General features: G+C 43.4%; 1 protein-coding gene across 1 annotated transcript in view; it reads right to left on the bottom strand.

Annotated features, from left to right (window-relative positions):
• Positions 1-6,771, bottom strand: part of RELN (reelin) — a 500,016-nt gene extending 493,245 nt beyond the window's left edge. Inside the window, exon 1 of the mRNA XM_006137543.4 lies at positions 6,146-6,771. Coding sequence (XP_006137605.3) covers positions 6,146-6,386 — 241 coding nt within the window. The 5' untranslated portion in view covers positions 6,387-6,771. The remainder of the gene's footprint in view (positions 1-6,145) is intronic.
• Between the last annotated feature and the right edge of the window lie 18,277 nt (positions 6,772-25,048).

The following is a 25,048-nucleotide window of genomic DNA, read 5'->3' on the forward strand; positions in this document are numbered from 1 at the left end:
GGCCTGATTCAGCAAAGCACGTATGTACATGTTTAAGTGGTTTCAACAGGAAATAAGCACATGCTTAAAATTAAACAAGTACATACAATATTTACTGAATAGGAATGGACTTAAATACATGTTTAAGTGCTTTGCCAGTCAAGGTCTTAATTTAGCATAAAATAAGATAAAGAAAGAAAAAAATGTGTGGCAAAGCAAACAAAATTAGTCACATATAAGAACAGGAGATTTTCTAAGTCCTCCTGATTGAATAAGCAGTTACATCTTTAAAATATTTATTGATTCCAGAGACAGGGCCATATTCACATTTTTTAGGGATTTTTAATTATGTATGTGGAGGCATTTGTTTAATACTCATCATCATAGTATCTGAGCAAATTACAAACATTAAAGAATTTAACTTCACAACATCCCTGTGAGATAGAAAAGTGTGATTACCAATGAGATGCAGAAGTGCAGCGAGATCAAGCTATTTCCACAATGTCATACTGGACTCCTGTGGCAGCAGTTGCAATCTCTTGATTCCCAGTTTTATTTTCTTAATCACAAGACTGTTTTTCCTCTCTCAATCCATAAGGTAGTGTGAGAGTGGTAAAAGTGAGTATATAAACTACGTGGCTCTAAGTTGGTATAACTTATCCAAAAGAGCCAGAGCAAGCTGTAAAAGTATGAACTGTAAGTTAAATGATGGGAGGGAAGGGGTGTCACTTCAATAAATATACATTTTCTTCCACCCTTTTCTACATTCTTCTCTTCTAGTCACTTGGCATGAGAGTTTCACTAGATTATACTCTTCTCTGAATTTGGCCCGTCATATTTATAATATTTTAGTAAACTATTTTTTTATCACTCGCACTTAACTGCCACATATTTAACCTACTTTGTATTGTATATTGGTAGTGCATCTGAAAATTCACTGTTTTTGTTTCCTTAAAGGATATGTTTACTGTGGCCCACAGTGTATTTGCATTTTACAGTAACATTAAGCTATATTGTTTAAAAATAGATTTGCCCTCATGTGATTTTTTTCACATTGCATGAATTTATTTTCTTAATGTACTGTGCTTGTTAAAAGAATAATTAAAATGATTGTCTATGTATTATGTTTAATACAAAAATGTTTCAGATGTGATACAGGAACTAAATACAGTAAAGCAATTATTACCTTTCCCTAACAGTGAACACTGAATTAATGTACCAAAAATGAAAAGCTAAGCTGTACAAGTCAAAATTATTGTCTAAGATACTATAACTAAAAGGTGCAATTTTCTCAGACCTATTACTATATAAACTAATGGTTTATCCAAGATCATTTTAATATACTTTGTTCTTCACTGATTAGAATAGGATTGGCTCTTAGAATACAACTGACTTACGTATTGTTTCCTTCTATGATAGTATGAAAAGACACTTCAATATTCTTTGTGAATTTAAAATTAGTGCACCAAATTTCAACCTCACGAACTGACTTAAAAGGAGCAGCAGTTGGTTGCACTTGGTCTAAATTCAATGTCAACCTACAATTTAAATTTCAGTCAAAATACTGAAATTAAAACCAGAGCTAATAAATTATGTTTGATAAAATTATGTTTGATAATACAACTGAAGTGGACCTAACAAAAGGCATATATAGAGAGCTGACTTGTTATCTTGCACCTCATCTATTCATTTACACCAGTGAAAGGGATAGTAAACATTATTTTGATAATTTTAGTATTTTATATCCCTTCTGCATACATATATGGACCAGACCTAAGTCTTCCCACTGACTTTCATGGTCTTTGGATAGGGTTGCCAAACATGTGGTTTTCAACCAGAATACCCAATCGAAAAGAGACCCAGTGCCAACTGGGCAGTTAAAAGTCCCGTCAGTGGAGCAACAGAGACTTGGGGCCAAGGCAGGCTCCTTACCTGCCTGGCTCCACGAGACACCCGGAAGCAGCTGCCAGATCCCTGCAATTCCTAGACAATGGTGGGTAAAACTCCATACTGGCTCCATTCCAAATACTGGCTCTGCAGCTCCCATTGGCTGGGAACCTTGACCTACAGGAACTGTGAGGACAGTTGCATGCAGATGCAAGGGCACAATGCAGAGCTTCCTTGCACCCAGGAATTTTAGATGGCAACCACTTCCTGGGAGCCACAGTAAGCACCACCAGGACCCTGCACTCTGAACCCCTTTCCCACATCCCAACTCCCTGACCCAGTCCAGAGTCTCTTCCTGCACCCAAATTCCCTCCTGGAGCCCACACCTTGCACCCACCCACACAGTCCAACCCCTGCCCAAGCCCAGAAATCCCTCCTATACTCCAAATCCCTCATCCCCAAACATAATCAAGAGCTCACACCCTCTTCCTCACCCCAGCCCCCATCCCAGTCCAGTGAAAGTGAGTGAGGGTGGAGGAGAGCGAGCGACGGAAGAAGGGGAGAATGGAGCTATCAGGGGAGGGGGCCTCAGAAGGGATGGGGCACGGATGGGGACTCCAAGAAGGGTCAGGGGTTTTTGGTTTTATGCTATTAGAAAGTTGGCAACACTATCTGTGGATCAGGTTGCAATGGCCAGATTTTCAAAGAGCTCAGAACCCAGAAACTCCCATTGTGACACCTATGTCCATATTTTCAAAGGCCTAAGTGTAACCCACACTCCTCGTGTGGTTACTGAGCAATGCAAGTGGTACCTAGACTACCTCAACAGCTAACATCAAGAGACCTCTACATCATGGGCTAGGAGCCAGCTGTCTTTCAGCTCAGAGGGTAGAGGCTCCTATACTTCGCTTCAGAGGTCCCAGGTCCAAATCTGCCCAGTGGTGGTTACAAGAGCACATAACTTGCTGAGCTATGTTGAAACTCTAGACACTTGTATTGGTGTCTGGTGAATGCTGGTCCCTGATTATGGGGTCTGAGTACTTTCAAAAGCCTAAACACAAATGATTAGACAACGTGCAAGGCAGTGGAGAATCAGAACTAATTGTATTATTTTGGGTCCGGATCTAATGCTTAGACATCTCCTGAGCACCTGCAACCACTTGTCAGGATAAATACAGGGCTATTGTAAAAAAATTCATGGGAGCTTGGCAACACCTGAAAGTTGGGAATGCAAAAATAACACCTAAAGGAGTGTTCAGAAACCAGTTAACAGTAGTTGATGAAGATCACATTGTTTCTAACTCAAAACAACAAAGGGAAAGACATCCCTATCTACTTTAAGGACCCTCCTCTGATTCCAGTTTTTTCATTCCTGGCTGATAGCTTCTTCCCTTCTTTTGCAATCCAAAAACACAAACAAACAATACAAGCCCCAAAGGTAAGGAGTATATCATTCTCCTCTGAGACCTTGATGCTGCTCCACAGTGACATCTATTGAGAGAACATGAGCAAAGCAGCACAAAAGTTGTACCTCACCTAACTCTCTTTCTGGGAGACTATAAACTGACAGCTCTATAACATGACCAATCTCTGTCTACCTAATGCCTCAGAACCCACACAATAGGCAGTCATACACACAGTTCTTTCACCACATCTAGGATAAACCACATTTGCCAAAGGTGGTTTAAACACTGACTTGAGTCTAAACACTCTTGGGTCTAAACACTGACTTGAGGCTGATACTTGGAAAATAAAGTGTCAGACACAAAAAAAAATTGTTATGTATTTTTGGGAAGAAAAACAAACAGTATTTAAGAGTTTCCAAAACAAATTTCTTCTTTTAACCTTCTTTTCCTCCTAGTTTTATCATTAACCTTTTAAATCTGAAATTGGATTTATATTACATATAATGTAGAGAGATTATGGGAAAATATAAATACAATTAAGGTTTTTTTTTTTTTTTTTACAAATGCAGTTTACTGTATATGGGCTCAAAATACATTGTCAATATTAAAAAGTATAGAAAAAAGTGGAACTCCTTTGAAGCTTTATTTCATTTATTATTATAACTAAGAACAGAGACAAAAATGCTCACATAAAACTATTTTGAGGCAAATAATAATAAAATAATTTGACATTAAGAGTTTAATTCCATCTTTAACCAAGTACTGTTATACCGCTTTCTTAACCAGTTGGTTTCAGTCTTTAATTTCCTCACATTTTAAAATGTATTCTAAAGTTAGCTTTTGTTCTGAAGTCGTGAAATAGTATATAAGGATACAAAGAGAGAGAAGGAGATGTAGTGAGTGCCTCTTAAATAATGTACATTGACTGTGGATTATAAATGTTCTACATGTACAAGTCTCCTGTGTAAAGAAATTATTATAATACTATAAAATTATATCATTACTGGCTTGCATAGGGCATTTTATAGGCAAAAGCATGTATGCTATTTCACGTGAGCTAAAACACTTGTGTACGTGATAGGGAAGTCAACAAGATAATAAACATATAATCCATTAAGTCAGGGAAGTAAATGCATGAATTCAGTTTTGCTTGAATGGATAATTTACTTTAGTCTAAGTTTTAACTCTTCAGTATGGGCAGTTAGAAAAATTAAATTATTCATCATGATAGAAATTTGATTGCTTCATCTTCAAGACAAGCAGTGAGCATTTTACTATCACTCTCACTTTTGGTTCTTATTGATAGATCCCCTTCCTGGGGGTCACATTGAGTGGTAAAGCTCAGTCACCCCTCAGGTCAAATCTGTGTCACGATCATATTGGCTGATCAGTGGATACTAGTGACCTCCAAATGGTACCTGCCAGTTGTTTTAGTGCACATATACTAAAGAAAGGGAGTACAGTTTGGTCAGAGACAGTGCTAGCACATTGGAGGAGCTGGGCTAGTCAGGAATATTCGCCCCCTCCCAATATATAAAAAAATGAATGGGGAGCACCCTTGAGCTGCTCAGAGTCCTACACAAATTGTTTAGCATGCTTATGCCTAGTGTGGCTCTGTTCAGGAAAGATCTGATCCAAAGGCCACTTGAGTCAATGGAAAGACTTCCACTGATACCAGTGAGCTCTGAATCAGGACCTAAATGAACGTTCAGAATATCCATTGAAAAGCAACTGTGTTTTCTAAGAGATGAAGACCAGAAAGTCCAGGCAGATTTACAACACAGATGTAATCCAAAGAAGTTGTATTCAAATACAGGTAAGATAAAATTAACTTCTGTAGGCCACTATATTTTTGACAATGGAACAAATGGAACCCTTGAGGATTAATGTGTCTTCATAATTTACATCAGAAATGACATACAAACTCTACAAGTAATCACTTATTTTCCTTTTAGGTCACAGTTAGTACAAAGAGAAAAGACTGAAAACACCTGCAGGCCCTACTAAACTATCAGAATAGGTCTAGAATATTTTCATGTTCTTGAAGTCCTAATTAAATCAATGAAATAGTTCAGTGTTAAGTATTTAAATCTCTGTGGCAGGGAACTAGCCAGCAGGCTCTGTCTTTACACATACATCCTGTAAAACACACAACCTCTGGCCACATTTTCATTAAATTAATAGGTTAACACTGAAATATAGGTATTAGCTATTTTTTGCATGTTTAAACACAGAACGTACAGTTTTCATGTTAACATTTAAAAAATTAATGACCTCAGAAAATAAACCTCTGCAAGAAAACAGTGAAATTTCCTAAAGGGTACATGGAGTTGTTTAACAGCACTGAACAAGAGCATTACCATAGGAGGGGCTAATCCATTACATGAAAATGTGAGACCATCGTGGGTCATTCAACTTTTTCAGCAAGCCATGCAATTCTGGGCAACTGGCCCTGCAAGTAACACTATTTTTAAAATAAAGACAGTGAGTTTACAAATTCCCGGACCTAGTCGGCGAAGTGTCCCAGGCATGTGCTGAAGAAATACCTAGGCACACTGAAGCTCTGGAAGGTAAATAGCCTATCACACACTATTATCAGCTGAGAGATAACAGAGAACTAGAGAGAGGGGAGCAGAGATTTGATCTGTCTGGGGAAAGCAATGAGTATTTGGGGGTGGAAGCAGATGATCTGAGGGGGGAGGGAAGAGATTTCTTCGGCCTCCTCCAACCCAAACCAAGCATTCCTCATTCACATTTCAGCCCAACTTTCCTTCACACACACCGCTCAGGGGAAGCGAGTGGCTCAGCCCCAAGTCCCTCACTCCCCCTCCCAACCCCCCGCGGAGGCGGTAAGCGGGGCCGCCGGCACCTACCGTGATACTCCTGCCCAGGTACGTAGAAGGTGGGGTTCCCCGCCAGCTGGAGCGAGATGAGCACCTCGCCCTGCTCCCCGTCCCCGGCCAGCTCCCCGTGGTGGGTGCAGAGGAAGAAGAAGGGCGAGAAGCGGGGGTAGTAGCCCGCCGCCCCCTGGCGCCCGGGGAGCATCAGCCCCAGCAGCGCCACCAGCACAGTCCACCCGCGCGAGAAACGCGGCGGCGGCTGCCTCCGCTCCATGCCGCTGCTGCTGCTGCTGCTAGCCCCGCACTCGCATGCAGGGCAGAGGCGGGGAGCAGCCGACCCGAAACCCGCCGGCAAAAAAAAAAAAAAAAAAGAAAGTTTGCGAGGCGGCCGCCGGGGAAGTTTGGCAGCCGGGGAGGAGCCGCTGGGCAGCTGCGCGGCCTCCGCCAGGGGTGGGGAGCAGCCCGGCTCTGCCCGCCGCCTCAGTCCGCTCCGCACCTTCTCGCCGCCGCGCGCGCGCTGGGACAACCTGGTGGGAGCAGGGCGAGCGCCTGTCTCGGCTGCCCCTCAGGGTGTGAGTAGCGGGAGAGTGGGGGGGAGGCGAGGCAGCAAACGCACGGGCTGGAAATAATTTATTTCCCCGGGTGGCTGGCTAGCGGGGAGGGGGAAAATCCCTCCCCCTTTTTGTGGCTATTGCAAATGAAGAGGAGACGGGCAGGGGGCTGGGTGGGAGAGTTAGGCAGAGCCCGTGTGCTCTGGCTTTGTCTGTATTGGCTGCTCCCTGCTTCTCCCCTCCCGGTTCCCTGGGCTTGTGATGTTTGCTAAAATTAACTGCAGAACCTGGGTCCAGCTGGGCAGCCCAGAGCCCTGGATCTGTTGCCCTTCCCAGGTCCCAGCTGCACTCACTTGGAAGGTGTTTTTATTTATTTATTTTAAAAAGTGGGTTTGACACCTTGATAGTGTCACCCAGAAAAGGGAGTTCGTGCTCTGCAGAAAAGAGCCGTTTTCTGTGAGCAGAGAGTTTACGGTGGTGATACATTTTGCTTTGACTGTGTATTCCAGCTGTGATCTGTGTAATGGAAAGGAAATAGGGAGCCATGGCCAAAGGAGTGAATGCAACAGGGACTGCACGGGGAAATGAGCAGCTGAACGTGAAGCTCTGGCTACAGGAATAATGCATAGAAACATACATTTTTAACAGAGGATGGATTGGCAGAATGATGGTGGCATTAGGAGACGGGAGCCAACCTGTCAGGATTTAAGGCATCTTCCTACCCCTCAGTTGGATCCCAACCAATGCCCAGATACAGCCACTGTGAGCATTAGTGAGATGATATCATTGGAAAGGATAATGTACCTAGCATCTTTCCGGAGGGTAAAAAAATGGGACAGTGGGAGGAGGGGGCTGTCTATGCTGGATTAATTTCACTGCCAGAGGGAAAGGTTCCCCTTTCAAGAAAAAACAAGTAAAATGGAACATATCTTGCATCTGTCCTACATCTTTTCCTCCCCTCATACAGCCTGCTTCCCTGGCCCACCTCCATGCATCTGAAGTAGATTCTCCATACTAGACCCAAGGGAGGTCATCACCATCTGCTGTACCTGGTTGCACTGCCAGCTCTACACCAAACTGAAGCAAACCTTCTACTAGCAAAATTTTATTATAAATTTCTCATTTTCTTCAGTCCTGTTGACTAGCAGGGAACTTTTACTATTGTTTTTGACAAGCTTGGATCAGACCATGAAAACACTCCCATAGAGACACCACATAAAGAGGGTAAAATTGATGGGCTTTGATGAAAGGGAAAGAATCTGCAACCTCATTCCAACTGGCCTAATATTCTGGGCCACTGCCTTGGACACTGAACCTCTAGATAGCCTCAGATGAGACAGGCCTGCTGTGTATCTTCCTTTTAAAAATCTGTGTATTTATTCTACATTTGTGAGTCTCCACGAATTTAAATGCTCATGAAAGTAATGTGCTAATAATATCTTTTGGTATAGCCAAGCACAGCAGATGCAAATGCTCCGCTAGCTCTCTCACAAACCTCTGCAATACAATATATTCAGTGTCTTGCCATGACATACTCACTTCTTCCCCAGGAAGAAATTTCCAACAATGCCAACTGTGCCATTTCATGCAAAGGGATTTTATGAAGTGAAAGTTGAATGATTTAGGCCCCTTCTTTAAAGCCATTTTCCTAACACATCCACACATAACTCTTTACCGCTGTGGTCACGGCTATATAGTTTTGTGCAAGATTGGAATTAAAATTTTGGACGGAGAGTCAACAAGTTTATTGTGGGGTTTTGCCAAACATATCTGACTTTGTGGATTAGAAAACAGGCAGGTGGAAAAGGGAGGGAATCTTTGGGCCATCACTTGCTTCCACTGCTGCAGGAAAAGTGGAGCTCAGCTGCTTCTGATGGGATGTTGCTGTAGTTGCCAAAACTGAATTTTTTTCAAGGGATAATTTTTCAAATAAACTCAGTTAATCTGCCGGAGGTATTTGGACTGCCTGATCTAATTCCCACTCATGTCAATGGGAGTACTTCCACAGATTTCATTGTGAGTTGGGTAGGGCCCATTCTCACAAATTTGAGATAATTTTCTCTCTGTTTCCATTTGTTTGGAATCCACAGTAGCTAACAATATTAATGCAAGTTCTCAAAATACCCTGTGCTGTCATTTTCTTCCTAAACTTATAGAGCTAGATAATGCTTACCAGCATCAAAGGGGTAGCTGTATAGCTTATGCCCAAATAAATCTGTTAGTCTTTAAAGTGCCACAGGATTCCTCAGTGTTTTAACACCAGGAAAATAAAATAAGATTCAGGCTATGTCTATGCTACAGAGTTTTTTTCGGAAAAACGGCTGCAATTGCGTTCTTTCAAAAAAAATCAAAAGAACAGAGGGTTTTTTCCGGCATTGGTAAACCTCTTTCTACAAGGAACAAGCCTTTTTCTTTTTCTGAAAGAGCTCTTTCAGAAAAAGACAGATGTGGATGGGGAAGAGGAAGTTCTTTCGAAAGAAGAGGAAAGAGTAATGTAAGCAAATTATATGCACTAAACTTAAAACTGAGGGTCTCCCCCTTGCTTATTTCCTTTCTCCATTTCTTTATCCTTTCTTCTCTCCTCCCATATCCTAGCTATTTCCAGCTACGTCTAGACTGCTGCTTTTTATCAGAAAAAAGAACACAAATTGTGCTTCACAATTTGTGTACCTTTTTCTGATTGTTTTTTCAGAATAAGCTTTTCCGAAATTTGGCCCATCTACACTGGGCCAAATTTCCGAAAAACGTCCTCTTTTGGAAGAGCCCTTCTTCCTTGTGAAACGAGGAAGACAGGGCTTCCAAAAGAGCATGTCTGCTCTTCCACAGAAAATATCGGAACAGGAGACTTGTTTTCTGGACATGGCAGAGTTTTTCTAGGAAAAACTCTGTAGTCTAGACATAGCCCCTATTTGCAGTTTCTCTTTTATTTCTTATTCCTCTTTCTTCTCTTCTCACCTCTACTTCCTTTGAAGAGCAGCATTTCTTTCCCCCTTGTTCTTTTTTCCACACACATTTCCTTCACTTTCTCACGTCTCAATAATCATGCCTATCAAATCTCCTTATTTTTGCTGCTCTCAAAGGCTACATCTAGAATGCAAGCCTCATTCGAAAGAGATTTTTTCAAAAGATACTTTTGAAAAATCCTCCTTCAAAAAAGAGCATCCAGACTCGAACCAGTACTTTTGAAAAAGCCACTTTTTCAAAAGAGAGCTCCCAGGCAGTCTGGATGCTCTCGAAAAAGCACAGTGTGCATTACATAGCACCTTTTTTTAAAAGAGCACTTTCGAAAAAAGGCATTCTTCCTCGTAAAACAAGGTTTTCATGGTCAAAAAAACTGCCATATTCTTCTGATTTACTTTCGAAAGAATGCAGCAGCAGTGTAGATGCAGAAGAAGTTTTTTCTAAAAAAGGCCACTTTTTTCAAAAAAAACCCTGTAGTCTAGCCACACCCTTAGAGTGCATCTACACAGCACCCTAAACTCAAAATAAGATATGCCATGTGCGCCATGCAAATGGCGTATCTTATTTCGATTCTATTTCAAAATAGCTTATTTTGAAATTTGGTGCATCTACACAGCACCAAATTTTGAAATAATGTGCTATTTCAAGCTATCCCTTAACCCTCATGCAACAAGGTTTACAGGGATGGTGAAATAGTATACCCATTATTTTGAAAAATATTTTGAAATAATGGGTGGCTTGTTAAGACACAGGATAGATATTTTGGGCCGCGCAGTGTAGACCTACCTGAATGAAAGCTTGAATCTGCCAAGAAAACAAGACACTACCTACAAACCCTAGGCTCTGGGTCTCAGCTAGGTTGATTCAGTACATGGATGGAGTTACTAGCTGATACTCCAGTAGGAATGTGTACATAAAGCAGGGGTTGGGAACCTTTTTTGGGTTGGGGAGCCACTGATCCACAGAAAAATCATTTGTGGGATGCACAAAAGTGAGGGAAAACAAACAAACAAAAACCTCACTGACATGGCCGCCGACTAAGGAAAAAGATCCTTCCCACATTTTCCTTGCATGCCTAAGCCTGGGTAAAGTTTGTGTGCTCCAGGACTGTGGTGGGGTAGCAGGAAGGCTGGAGCATCAGCACTGTCTCCTCAATGCTGAGGGAGGAGGGGAAGGTTGAGCCTCAGGGGCTGGATCTTGTCAAGCCAGGGACCACATCCGGCCCCTGGGCCTGAGTTTCCCCACCCCCAGCATAAAGCATCATACCTTGACATCCTGTTAGATGTGAGAGACTGTGAGTGCCTTACAGACCTTGTTCCATTCAGTAGAAGCTGGAAGCTGTGAGTTTAGGAGGAACAGCACCAGTGGTCCCAACTACCCATCCCACTTCCAAGTTAGAAACACTGTGTTGAATGCAGTCTGCTTTCAGAAAAAGTGAGAGTGTTGAATGTTCCATATGAGATGTTAGCAACTAGGACAGTGACTCCTGGACTGGCGCAGACAGTTACACTCCCATGGTGAATTTATAAGAGCATGTGTTTTCCCCAATTTCTTTGACTAATATCTCCTATTCATGCCTCTGTTATTTATTAATAGTAGAGAGATTAGTATTTACTCCATTTAATATAGGAAAAGTGACTAATGATCTACCTGTGCATCTTAAAATGAAAACAAAAGCTTTAATAAATAATTTATGTTTTTAGGGCCTTTGATCAAAGGATTCTCATGGTGCACCTTACAACATCTATTAAAGCTACACAAAACTCCTGCATCATTTTGATATAGAGTAAAGAATACCTAACATAAATTTCACCCACCAGAGTGTTAGAATATAGCATCTTTTTAACAGTAAAAAGAACATAAAATAATTTGAGACAGGAAATTATTGAAGAAGAATATTGCACCCAGTGAAAATACAGAAAGAATTTAGGTAGATGGGATGTATTTACCTTGGAAGGAGTGAGTAAGCCCAACCACGTCTATGTCTTTCATAAGGGGAGATCACAACACATCATGGCCGCAGTCCATACTGACCTGTGAAAGCTGAATTGAACAACAAGTAAACTGCAGCCTCTTGATTAATTTGGCTATGATATGTGATTTTGCAAGGTGCGATGTATTGAGCATTACTGACGTAAAAGAAAGAGCAACCACTAAAACAGTGGATACAGATACACGGGATCACAGAACACTAGGGGCTCGTCTACACTGGCCCCTTTTCCGGAAGGGGCATGTAAATTTCATGAGTCGTAGTAGGGAAATGCGCGGGGGATTTAAATATCCCCCGCGGCATTTAAATAAAAATGTCCGCCGGTTTTTTCCGGCTTTTAAAAAAGCCGGAAAAGAGCGTCTACACTGGCCCCGATCCTCCGGAAAAAGCGCCCTTTTCCGGAGGCTCTAATTCCTACTTTGAATAAGAGCCTCCGGAAAAGGGCGCTTTTTCCGGAGGATCGGGGCCAGTGTAGACGCTCTTTTCCGGCTTTTTTAAAAGCCGGAAAAAAGCGGCGGACATTTTTATTTAAATGCCGCGGGGGATTTAAATATCCCTACTATGACTCATGAAATTTACATGCCCCTTCCGGAAAAGGGGCCAGTGTAGACGTAGCCTAGAAGACAGCTATTATGCCATTTTGATCAGTGGATGATTCTGATTCTGATCCTGTCTCTATATTCTTTACAGAGAGCAACAAGGTAAAGAAATTGACTAAACTTTTACAAATGCAGATGAAAATTACAGAAATATCCACACTATGGTATCGGAGTACCCTGCAGCAGTGCATTAAACATGACGATACTTCTGTCTTACGTTGTTTAAAACTAGGGATGTCAAAGATCCATTCACCCATTCCACAGCACTCAAAGTCTTTAAGGAGAATCAAAAACAAGACAGGAAGTTGAAACACTTTCTACTTCACCACAGCTGATAAGGATTTTAAGATGGAGACACAAAGGCTGTGTCTAGACTGACCAGTTTTTCCGGAAAATCAGCTGCTTTTCCGGAAAAACTTGCCAGCTGTCTACACTGGCCGCTTGAACTTCTGCAAAAGTATTGACTTCCTACTGTAAGAAATCAGTACTTCTTGCGGAAATACTATTCTGCTCCCGTTCAGGCAAAAGTCCCTTTTGCGCAAAGCTTTTGCGCAAATTCCGTAAAAAAGCCCCAATCACAAAAATGGCAATCGGGGCTTTTTTGCGGAAAAGCATCCGTGCCAATCTAGATGCTCTGTTCCGAAAATGCTTTTAACAGAAAGCTTTTCTGTTAAAAGCATTTCCGGAAAATCATGCCAATCTAGATGCAGTCAAAGTGAAAAGTTAAAAGTGAAATATCTTGTTTTCAGTGGATTTTTCTATTTAAAATTCAGCAGTGCAAACAAACTACATTTTCTATGTATGTATTCCATCTGTGACCACTGCACAAGTGCATATGCTGCATCTGCACTTCCTACTTTTTTAACAGTTTCATTGAAGATAAATCATGGCTGGATAAGAAAGAATCGTGTGTTTGATACAGAAAAATGGTTTCATGCGAAACTATCTTTGTACCTCATGGAATGGCAAAAGTGCTCATGAACACTTCATCGCTGAAAAAATATTACCACATTATTAGAGGCAGTTTTACCCCTGGGCTTAACATAAGCTGTAGCTCAGGCATGTTATTAAGCTCAGACACTAGGGATGGTTTTTAACTGTACACCAGTCAATGGTCTAGATAGTGGGATACAAGGTATTCAGCCAATAATTCCTTGGTAACTGCAGAACACAGTCACATCAAGTCACTCAGTATATATTTTCCATCCCACCCATTCTTGCCTGAGCAATGCACCTGAGAAAATATGAAAAACTGAGATCCCCAGTCTGCAGAATGCAAATTCAGGGCAATCAAAACAGTTCTATACTGTCAAGATCTTTTCCAGCTAGTACCCCATACTTGAGGATCAAATCATGATCCCATTAATTGAGGTCAATGGGAACTCTGTCACTGTCTTAAATGAAATCAGTATTTGTTCCTGTCTGCTATAAAGTTCAGTAACAGCTGGGGCATCTACCATATAAGTTCTATCTGTGCACACCAGAAATAATTAGTAGCTAGTCAAACATGCCTTCCCTTTCAAAACAAAGTATTTTGTTTATTAATTCTTAATTTCTGTCCCTATTTCTGCAAGAACTGCTTCAGTTACTTACCAGAAAGGGCTAGGGCATCTTTGCCATGCCAAATAATCCTTCTGGATGAATTCCTTTTTTGTGCATGGTACTTTTCATAGCAATGTTTCCTTGCCAGTTATATGAACTTTGATCTTACGTAGGACACAAGTCATTTCTAAACAAAGCCTTAAAAGTGAAACTGGGGGCAACTTTCATGCCTAAATTATTACGAGGTTTTAATTTGTCTGTGGTGGGAACAATTGGAATTGTTTGGCTGCTTCATTTTCCAGGGAAGTGGTATAATACTTTTTTTTTTCTGGCAACTCTGGCTCTCACTATTTCATTTGAAAATATAACATTCCCCATCATATGCCCTCCTTCTCTTTCCTTTACCTTGGATTTCTATCACATTATTTTAAATGAACATTTCCTTATTGTTCCCATTAATGAATTATGAACATAAAAGAGGATACCGATTGTTTCTCTTTTAACGACAATCAGGTATGTCTTACTAAGGTGACAAACTCTGCTAATGATGCAAAATTGATCAGTTTAGAATGCACTCCCATATGTTTGTCATTGAACTTGAAGCCATTAAAAAAAGATTTTAAAAAATGCCTTCAAATCAGCAAAATAACATCAGCAACATTCTTCTATGTGATTTAATAATGACATCGTTAGGCACTACAGTTTTAATGAGAATGAAATATTTGTTTTTTCATGTTGTTAAGAATTCTGCTTGTTTCTACTATGTACAGGCAGTCCCCAGGTTACACGGATCCGACTTACATCGGATCCCTACTTACAAACGGGGTGAGGCAACCCCGCACTAGCTGCTTCCCCCCAGCAGACCAGGGAGACGCGAAGCTAGCGCCGCCCCCAGCAGACCAGGGAGACGCGGAGCGGCTTTTCTCAACAGACACCTCAGCTTGAGAATAAAGGACTGAGGGAAGTGAGGTGTGGGAGAATAAAACTGAGCTCTGGAGAAATGTTTGGCCAGAGTTTCCCCTACAATATGTACCAGTTCCGACTTACATACAAATTCAACTTAAGAACAAACCTACAGTCCCTATCTTGTACATCAGTGGTCCCCAACCTTTTCAGGTTGTCGGGCGCCAGGGGGTGTGGCTGTTCGCCCGCCAGGCGCCAGGGGGGCGGGGACACTTGCCCGCCCGGGGGCGGCCCCCCCAGCCGCATGCCTGGGGGCGGGTCCCCCCCATAGCCACGCGCCCGGGGCCGGCGCCCCCCGGCAAGTGCCGCGCGCCCGGGGCCGGCGTCCCCCCCGTAAGCGCCGCGGGGCCAAGGCTGGGGCTGGCGCTGGGGCCAGGGCATGCGCGGCGCACCCGGGGGTGGGGATCAGGGTCGGCACCGGCACGCGCGGCGCACCCAGGGCCGGGACCGGCCATGCGCCCGGGGCTGGCACCTGCCAGCCCAGATTGCTCCGCGGGCGCATGTAAAGAGCCCGGCGGGCGCCATGGCGCCCGCGGGCACCGGGTTGGGGACCACGGTTGTACATAACCCGGGGACTGCCTGTACTTCTGTATTCTAATCTATGATAAGCAACAGTTTAGAAACCAAACTACACTGAGTAAGTCTGACCTTAAAAGTTATTTTAAACTTTCTGACTATTTCTCCTGTGTGAAGATGATCCTACCGAAGGCACAGACACAATAATCCTTAAAAATGGATCTGAGTTCTCTGTAGATTTAATTACTTCAAAGGGAAACTCATGGATTTTGTTTCATTCAATGCCTGGTGTGGAGGTTACATAGAGGCATAATAGACTCTTTTCTGTTTCTGATCCAGTGCATTGATACTCCCTAGATGTTGCATAAGGAGTGTATTTACATTATCACTGGTAATGTACAATCTCTTGATCAAATTTTTATTTTTATTTTTGATATAATTTGAATAATCATTTTTTTAAAGAAACATCTGCCTGGACAAACATGGATGTCCAATAATGTTACTTTGTACTGTATATTTGTAACCTACGAGTTCTGAAAAAAAGAATGTTAGATGTTTACATGTGTAATACCTGTCTACTGAGGCTTCCAAGGTTTTTATTAACTTGCAAATATTTATCCTTGGTAGCCTTTATCTGAAGAATTTTTAAAATGTCAGTGGCCACAAAGAAACCCTTAGACCATTTTACAACCTAAATTATCTCTCCACTTCACTATTCCCACTAGAATAGCCTCACGGACCTAATGCACACATGGCTAAGAGTCTATGACAATTTTGACTGTTTACCTTTTCCTGAGGAAGTCTGTAAAAAATGTTCCATGTAATGATTATTAAACCTGCAGAGCACCAGAAATCATAGTCAACCAACATATTTTACTGCTGTTTCTAAGAATTTGTCTTAGCAGCAGTGTGTTTAAAGTATATCTACAGTGCATGACATATGACAAGATGAACTCTGTATTCAAATGTCAGTAAAACTGTGCATGATTCAACCCTTTTTTCAGACATATTTCAGTTTATGCAGACCGAGCACATTACTTTTTAAAGAGTGCCTGTAAAAAAAAAAAGATTAATGTCAATAAAAAGTCTTTAAAATAACTAAAGTTATACCAAAAACTTGAGGATATGTAGAAAGTCTAAAAGAATCATTGAAATAGGGCTAAGTCTGGAGTACTTCTCAACTCAGAAGGGAGGGCGTTCCATGGGTCAAGAGTCACAGCAGCGAAGATAGAGGCAGCACACATTCCGTCTTGACACAGCACCACCCAGAACTACAAACTCCACGCTCTCTGACCTATGGGGTGAGATGAGACATACATAGGGTGTCAGAAGCTTGCTAACTTATGTGAGAACTAGGGCCTTCAAATATTAAAATTAGAACCTTCAACTCTATTTGCATATCAACAACCATGCAGTGCAGGGAACAAAGCTGCAGGTAGGGAGTAACTCTTTGCCCATAAATAGTAACTGAGCTGCTGCATTCTGAACTAACTACAAGCTCCCTAGGAAACACACTATCTTTTAATACATATTTGTAGAGCATCCAGAAAATTGAGGCCCTGATTAGGAGTGGACTATATTGGGGCTGCTGTAATTTAAATATTAGTAACAGATCTACCTACTAATCAGCTCAGTATAGACTGTGTTGAATTACTCCTATGTCTTCTACAGCAGTGTTTTTCAAATTTTATTGGACTGCAACCCCTTTCTGACAACAAAAATTATTACATGACCGCAGGCAGAGGTTGGAACTGGAGCCCAAGCCCTGCTACTCTGGGCTGAAGTCCTCAGACTTCAGATTCAGCTCTGGATCCTACCGAGTTTAATTCTGGCCCTGGCAACTGGGTCACAACCCACTTTGGAGTCCTGACCCATAGGTTGAGAATTGCTGCAGACTATAACAACTCCCCTTGAAGACAGAGGGTCTTATCCATGCCGTCAGTTTCAGGCCAACTAATATCATTAGAGTGGGGTCAAAGTGGGCTGGAATACACAGAAACAGCACAATGACACTTTTCTAGGTTCTGCTCTATGTATAAGCAGAGGAACAACCAGGCCTGCAAATGGGGAAGGGGGGAGCGAAGGGGGCAACTGTCCCTGGTCTCAGTGATTCTAAATGGTCCAGGGCTCCTGGCCACCGCCACTGTGGCAGTGTCCAGAGCCCCAATCCCTTTAAATTGCTGCCAGAGTGCTGTGTAACACACTCTGGGTGGTACTGAGGGGTGGCTCCAGAGGGCTGTATCAGGCATTTAGCCTAGTTAAAATCCAGCCAGTGCATTTTAAAGTCAGAGAGTACTTTTGGGATCATCTAGTCTGACCTGCTGTATAACAGAAGCCACAGAATGTAACCAAACAATTCCTCCATCAAGCCCAGCTATTTGTGGATGAACTACAGCAGGGGTGAGCAATAATTTTTGATGGGGGGGGGGGGGGCATTCCAAGAATTTGGAAAGTGGTCGAGGGCCTCACTCTTCCATGATATTAATGGAGGAGGTGCAGGATCTGGGATGGAGGTTGGATGCAGAAGGGAGCTTGGGGTAAGGGTGGGAGTTTGGGTGAAGGAGGTGGTTGTGACCTGGGGCACTGGACTGGATGGAGAGGGTTGGATTGTGACCTAGGGCAGCGAATTGGGGTATAGAAGGGGGTGCAGGGATTTGGGTTGTGAGCTAGGGCAGGAGGGAACTGTGATCTGGGACAAGGGATTGGGGGGCCAGATCTGGGAGGGGATATGGGTACAGGAGGGGAGCAGAGGAGTTGGATATGTGGAGTAGGGGGCAGGAGTGGGGGGCAGAGGGTTGGGGAAGGGAGGGACTGGGGTGCCAAAGGCAGGCTCTGCCAGGAGACTTTCCAGACAGCAGTGATTCCTGAATCAATCTCCTTGCCTGCCCCACCCCCCGCACAGGCTGCAGCGATGTGCTCTGGAACCTCTTGTGCTTTGTGGCTGCCTGTTATTGAAACAGGAAGCTCCCATTTCAGATTGTTCTGGGGTTGGGAGCAGCTCCTAAAGTTTCCCTCCTCCCCTCCAGACTCACCGTTTTTAAAGAAAAACCGCCCCACATCCGAGTTTCTGAGAGGCGTGCGGTTGTGGCCAGGCAAGCGGGGAGCCTGCCTGAGGCTCCCCAGAGAGTCAGTGGGCTGGATCCCAGCCTGCAGGCCATATTTGCCCAGGCCTGAACTACAGGATAATTGTTAGGAGGACATCTACTCTTGATTTAAGTATTGAAATGAAAGAGAATCTACCACATCCCTTGGTAAATTTTTCCAGTAGTTAATTACCATTACAGGTTGAACCTCCTAAATATGGGACTCCTTGGTCTGGCAACATCTGTGGTCTGGCAGGATCATGGATGTTGCTGGACCAGAGAACTCCAGCGCCCGGGAGTGCGAGCTGGTCAGGCGTCCTGTGGCAGGGAGCCCCACCATCAGGACTGACAAGCCCCATCCCAGGGAGCCCCAGCTGGGTGCAGCACAGTGGTGCAGCCGTGGAGACTACCCAGCGTGGCAGCAGCAGGGCAGCTGCGGAGCCCCAACCCAGTGAGGCAGTCACAGAGCCCCATCCCTGACAGAAGCAGGGCAGCACCAGCTGGGGAGCTCAGACCCTGGAAAGCTCTAACCACCTGGCAGAAGCGAGCCAGAGCCAAGCACAAGCCCTGTAGCAGCAGGGCTGGAGCAGACCTAGCCAGAGGGAGGGGCAGTATCCTGGGAGGCTGGTGGAAGGGGACCTCCTCGATCCATCAAATCCCCTCATTCAGGACGGGTCAGGTCCCAAGGGTGCCAGACCAAGGAGGTCCAACCTGTACTGTTAAACATGCCTGCTGACCGGGGAGGCAAAGGAGGACAGTTGCTCTGGGGCCTGCCAATTCAAAGAGGCCTGAGCCCCAGGCCACTTTAAATCACCGCTGGAATACCCCACCACGCACGTCAGGCCGCACTATGGGCTGGGAGAGATGTTCCACGTTCTGGGCAACACTGAGGGCTGCCTGGGTGCTGGTATGGGGCGCTCCAGGTGGCACTTTGAGCTGGCTTCCCTAGGCTCTGCCCTTCCACCTGAGGCCCTGGGGCACAGAGCTGGAAGCTCCACACCTTGCCCAGGGGCTCGCAGAAGCTGTCGGCACCCCCGCTGTTAAACAATTGCAACTTATTTCCAGTTTATCTCACTTCTATTTCCAGACATTGGATTTTGTTCTGCCTTTATCTTCTGGCTTTAAGAGCCCTATAGCATCAGATGCATTCTCCCCACCCTGTGTAGGATTATACACTGTGATCAGGTCACTTCTTACCATTCTTTTCAATACGCTAGTAGTGCCTTAATTCTCTCAGTCAGCCATACTTTCCAGTTCTGGGATCTGCATGTGCACGAGTGGCTTCACAACCCCAAGAGCACCCCCCGAAGAATGACTTGTGCTTCAGAGAGGGATGGCCAGACCTGGCCAAAGAGTGTGCAGGGCCCAAGACAGCACGCTGAGCTGCACGAATGAATGTGCAAAGCCACGGGGCCCTGAATGTGCAGGGTTCAAGGCGACCACCTCATTCACCTTATCCAAAGGCCGGGCCTGGGTCTGAGTCCTAGGGTTGCCAGGTGTCCGGTACTGAACCGGACAATCTGTTATTTTCGCCTCCTGTCTGGTAAAAAAATTCAGAAAATACTGGACACCTAAAATGTCTGTTACTTTCTGATTTTTTCCCAGCCAGGAGGTGAAAATCCCAAGCTATCCGGCTCCATACAGCGGCAGCCTGGCAACCCTAGTGCTTACCAGAGAGCTGTCTGGATTGGCGCAGGGAGGCAAGATGGCGGGCGGCCGCCAGCAGCCTGTTAGGGCCAAAAAGCCTCACCACATGGTTTTTAAAGGGGCCATGGTGTTTTTTGCTTAACTCTCAGGGTCCTTTTTTGGGTTTTTTTGCTCAACAAACTTTTTCCCGGTGTGTTTATTGTTGTTCGGTGTTTTTTCTGAAACCATCTGGCATCCCTAGGCTCCTTGTTTGCTCCAGGGGGATGTGACCTGCTAGTGCCTCTTACCACAACTGACACGCTAATGAGTCTTACCAGCTCAGCTGATAGATTATTGTGAAGAAGCAAGGTGGGATGGAGTCAAGGCTCTGCCTACTTCTGTCTCTCTTCTTACAGACTTGCCCAGGCAGAGGGGAGTAGCAGGCTTGCAGCAGCATTTGCCTCCTGAGACCCACAGGGTCCAGAGAGGCTGCATACGGACATTCGGGAATCTCAGCGATGTAGACCAGGCCACACTCTGGCCCTAAATGAATTAATATTTGTCAAACATTTTGGGAGCCTTGAATGGAAAGCCCGCTAGAAGTGCACAGAACTGTATTCTTCTTCTTTGGAAAGTGGCCTAGAAAAGTAGCAAACAAGGCAGGAATGCTAAAAATTAAGCCACCTACTGTTTTCTCCTGAAGATAAAGCAGAATATTGTTCCAGAAAGTATTGTGTCATTTATTGTGAAAATAAGATGTCAGAAAATACTGGAAAAAATAAAAAAGAAAGAGGCAGCTTAAAGAACCCTCTTCAAATGAAGCCAAGGTAAGAAATGTAACTGTATCTGACATACAGAGCATAATGTGATTTCATCTATGCAAAAGAATCACTGCCACAGGAAATTCATGCACATAGAAAAACATGTGCCATAGTCATAGGATTACCATAGTTTGTCATAGAACATTTTATTACTCCCACTTCTGAGGAAAGATCTACCACTTATGGGCATGAGTCATAAGCAGCTGCCTGTACATAATATTATGTCCCATTGCATCCTCTTGTCTATTGTATTTTTACCCTACACACTAAAATATTTCTAAGTATATTATTTCTGACATAGTCACATATAAGCAACAAGGCTATCTCCACAAAGACTATTGTTTGATTGTCATGCTCCTTACATCATTTTTTCTAAGGTAGTACTGGTAATTTTTCAGTCCTATCAATTTAATATAAATAAATAAATCAGTTTTAAAATGAACATTTATTTGATCTAGTATCAGTTTACATTTATTAATGTCAAGTGCCATAATTATGGAAATTAACAGCATACTTAAAGATTTAACTTTTTATTTGGGTAATAACAGCAATGACATATATCAGAGGGGTAGCCGTGTTAGTCTGAATCTGAAAAAGCGACGAGGAGTCCTGTGGCACCTTATAGACTAACTGAAGTGTAGGAGCATAAGCTTTCATGGGCAAAGACCCACTTCGTCAGATGCATGTAGTGGAAATTGCAATGACATATAATACTCTATTTCTCTCTCTTTTATGAATGTTAATGGCTGAATTAATCCCTACCCTTAGCAAAAGTCTTCAGAAGTGCCTAAATGACTTAGGAGTCTTATTTTCAGCCACAGATAGTAAACTCAGTAAACTTAGCAAGATCACTGGGGGATAAAATAGCCAAGTACCGTATTTTCCGGCGTATAGGGCGACTGGGCGTATAAGACGACCCCCTATCTTTTTAATTAAAAGATAGGGTTTCATCTTATAGCCCAGCGCCCTTCCGCCTCCTTTGCTCCCGGTGTCCCTGGTCTGCTGGAGATGGTCCCCAGCAGACCAGAGGCACCGGGAGCAAAGCCGCCAGGAGCGCCTGGGCTCCCCCCCGCCGGAGCCCCTCCGCGGCTTTGAAAGCCTCGGGGGAAACCGGCGGGGAGGCATCCCAGGAGCGCATGGGCTGCCCGCCCGCCGGAGCCCCTCCGTGGCTTTGAAAGCCTCGAGGGAAGCCAGCGGCTGGGCATCCCAGGCGCGCATGGGCTGCCCGCCCGCCGGAGCCCCTCCGCGGCTTTGAAAGCCTTGGGGGAAGCCGGCGGCTGGGCATCCCAGGCGCGCATGGGCTGCCCGCCCGCCGGAGCCCCTCCGCGGCTTTGAAAGCCTCGGGGGAAGCCGGCGGGGGGGCATCCCAGGCGCGCATGGGATGCCCCGCCGCCGGCTTCCCCCGAGGCTTTCAAAGCCGCGGAGGGGCTCCGGCGGGCGGGCAGCCCATGCGCGCCTGGGATGCCCCCCCGCCGGCTTCCCCCAAGGCTTTCAAAGCCGCGGAGGGGCTCCGGCGGGCGGGCAGCCCATGCGCGCCTGGGATGCCCAGCCGCTGGCTTCCCCCGAGGCTTTCAAAGCCGCGGAGGGGCTCCTGCGGCGGAGCATCCGGCGTACAAGACGACCCCCGATTTTTGGGGGATGTTTTTTAACTTCAGAGGTCGTCTTGTACGCCGGAATATACGGTAATAACAGAGGAGTTTAATAATGTGCAAAGCAAACTTTATTTAATAAATCAGATATACAATAAATCACTTAACCATATAAAAAGAAATACTGACTTCATTTTTTTAGTAAACTTAATTCAGTTATAGTCTCTCTATAGCTATTTCCCAGTCAATAATCTCCACCCAATTCCTAAGTGTCCTAAGGCACTTCACCATGTAGACATTTACTTGGAAAAGGTGGCTTGGAAAAAAACAGATGACTGTTGCATAGCTAATGTTCACACCTGATCAATGGTGTATGCAGGCTCAATGGTGTCAGAACAACACTATATTTTATTTCCATTCCATATTACAATAATACCCATAAATTCCTGCAGGCTACTAGATGTGCAGGATCAAGATAAATATATTTTGCTTTCTACATAACTCCCACAGTGCTAAAGAAAGCTAATAAATAATGACAATGCTTTGCATGTATATTGATTCTATTATCCAGGGCCTCAGAGCACTTTATAAATGGGGGGTAAGAATTACAACTCAGATTTTATACAAAAAGGAACTTGGGCTGTAACCAGTAGACCACATTTTTTCTCCTACATGTCCAGCATATTAGAACAAATACTGTAATTATATCATATATGTTTCAGCCCTGCAACCTTTACTCATACAAGTAGTTCCAATTATACTTTATTTTTGGGCACTGCATGATTACTGCTGTGAATAATGGTTACAGGCTTAGGATCATAATGACAGAAATGCAAATCATTGCTCTCAGATGGTGTTACCACCACATTCTGGTAAAATAATTCAATATGTGCATATGACTCAGGTACTTGCAAACCCCAGTGAATGTTGGCTTTCATCTTGTGCATTCATTTCTACCATTGCAAAGTGGGTATAAAACTGAGGTGCACAGTTTTTGAAAAATCTGTTCCATTAATATATGAAAGTACAAAAAGTCCCATGAGAATTGAGATTCTTCATTTAAAAAAATGTTTTGTCAGATAGCATTAGTCCATATATCAGGTGATTAACAACTCAAATGTTGTCAATATAATTGACAAAACAAACATTAGATGGCTGATGATTTAACAAATTCAGCATGGACACAAGTTTTGTTTAAGGCAGAAAAAAGCTTTGACTATAGATTCATTTAAAACCTGCGTTGATATATAACCAGCACATATGAAAAACCTCTTTCCATGGTCAAGGCTGGAGAAGAAGAAGAGATGTTAGGAACACAGGTGCAGATAGTGTACTGCAGGAAATATAATTTTAATATCCTGAATACAAGGTGTTTTTAGTCTTGATCTGCCCTTATATTAACACACTTGATTAAATTTCATATAGGCACATTTATCTTTGTCAAGTTTCTTTTTTCCCCAAAAACAAATAGCAAAAAACATTTTGTTTTTGGTCACTGTTCACGGTAGCCTTTAAGGCTGAAGCTGTTGTTTATCCAGAGCAGAGACACACAATAGCTAGTGTCTTTGTCTATGCAGAAAGAACATTTCAACGTGTGGATTTGGGTTAATTTCCAATCCCCATTCAAATCCCTGGCTTGTATAGACTGCCAGCAAACGTGATTATTACTGCCAAATTATGAAGACAGTTTTTGTAATTTGGATTGTGGACATCTGCCCTTTACAACATGGACCAAGGTCACCAGTTTATTTCAGCAAGAAGCCATGAAAGGGTCCCCAACCTTCCAAATAAGTGTTCAGGGCAGTAGATTCTATATCAGAATGCCATTGTGTGACCTTGGCAGAATGCCACAAGTACTTCCCCATCTGTAAAATGAGAATATAATAATTATATCCACCTTTCAAAGTATTTGAGTTTTTTACCTGAAGGGCAATGTACAAGAAATGTTTGATGATGATGATTCTAATTCTTTTTTGTCTGTTGTATAAAAAGTAGCTTGTGCTGAGCCTTCTCAGTACCACAGAAGTTGCATTTGGGTTTGCAGTACTTATGTCTATGCTGTAAGACTGGGATTTTGAAAGGCATTTAATCTTGAAATTAAATGGAAGTTGGACACCTATCTCCCTCATTGAAACCCTTCCAAAATCCCAGCCTAATCAGTGAACACTTGCTTCATAGATCTTTCATGTATGTTGATCTATGAAGTGGTGATTTGGGAAGACATTTGCCTTACTATGCCAGTTCAAGGAGGGTTGTCAAGATGGATGGAATACAGTGGGAGAATGAAATGAGGAAAAGATATGATTTGGAATGACATTGGGAAAAAAACCTGTACTGTCCTAAACCTTCTAATGGGAAGAATCACAACTTAGCATCTGAACTTCTAAGAGACAAAAAAAGACTTACACCCAACCAAATCTTTCTTTGCAATAGCTTACATGTGAGTTGCTCAGTTTGACTGTCATGAATCTACTCTTCATTTCATCTTAACGGCATTTTCTCATTTCCCGCTTTGGCATGTATTTTCTCTTCTGCTAACTTTGTGAAGTTTTCAGGAGACTGCTGGCAGCTCTGTGAACACTTGGAGAAACTTCTGAAGAAATTAAAACAGCTGATTTGTTGCATTGCCTCCTTGCTGAAATTATTGAATTTCTTGCTGTTTACTAAGTCTCACATACTTATCGATTCAATGTTT

Source organism: Pelodiscus sinensis, chromosome 1, assembly GCF_052426305.1.
Source record: "Pelodiscus sinensis isolate ZL-2025 chromosome 1, ASM5242630v1, whole genome shotgun sequence".
Taxonomy (NCBI): domain Eukaryota; kingdom Metazoa; phylum Chordata; order Testudines; family Trionychidae; genus Pelodiscus; species Pelodiscus sinensis.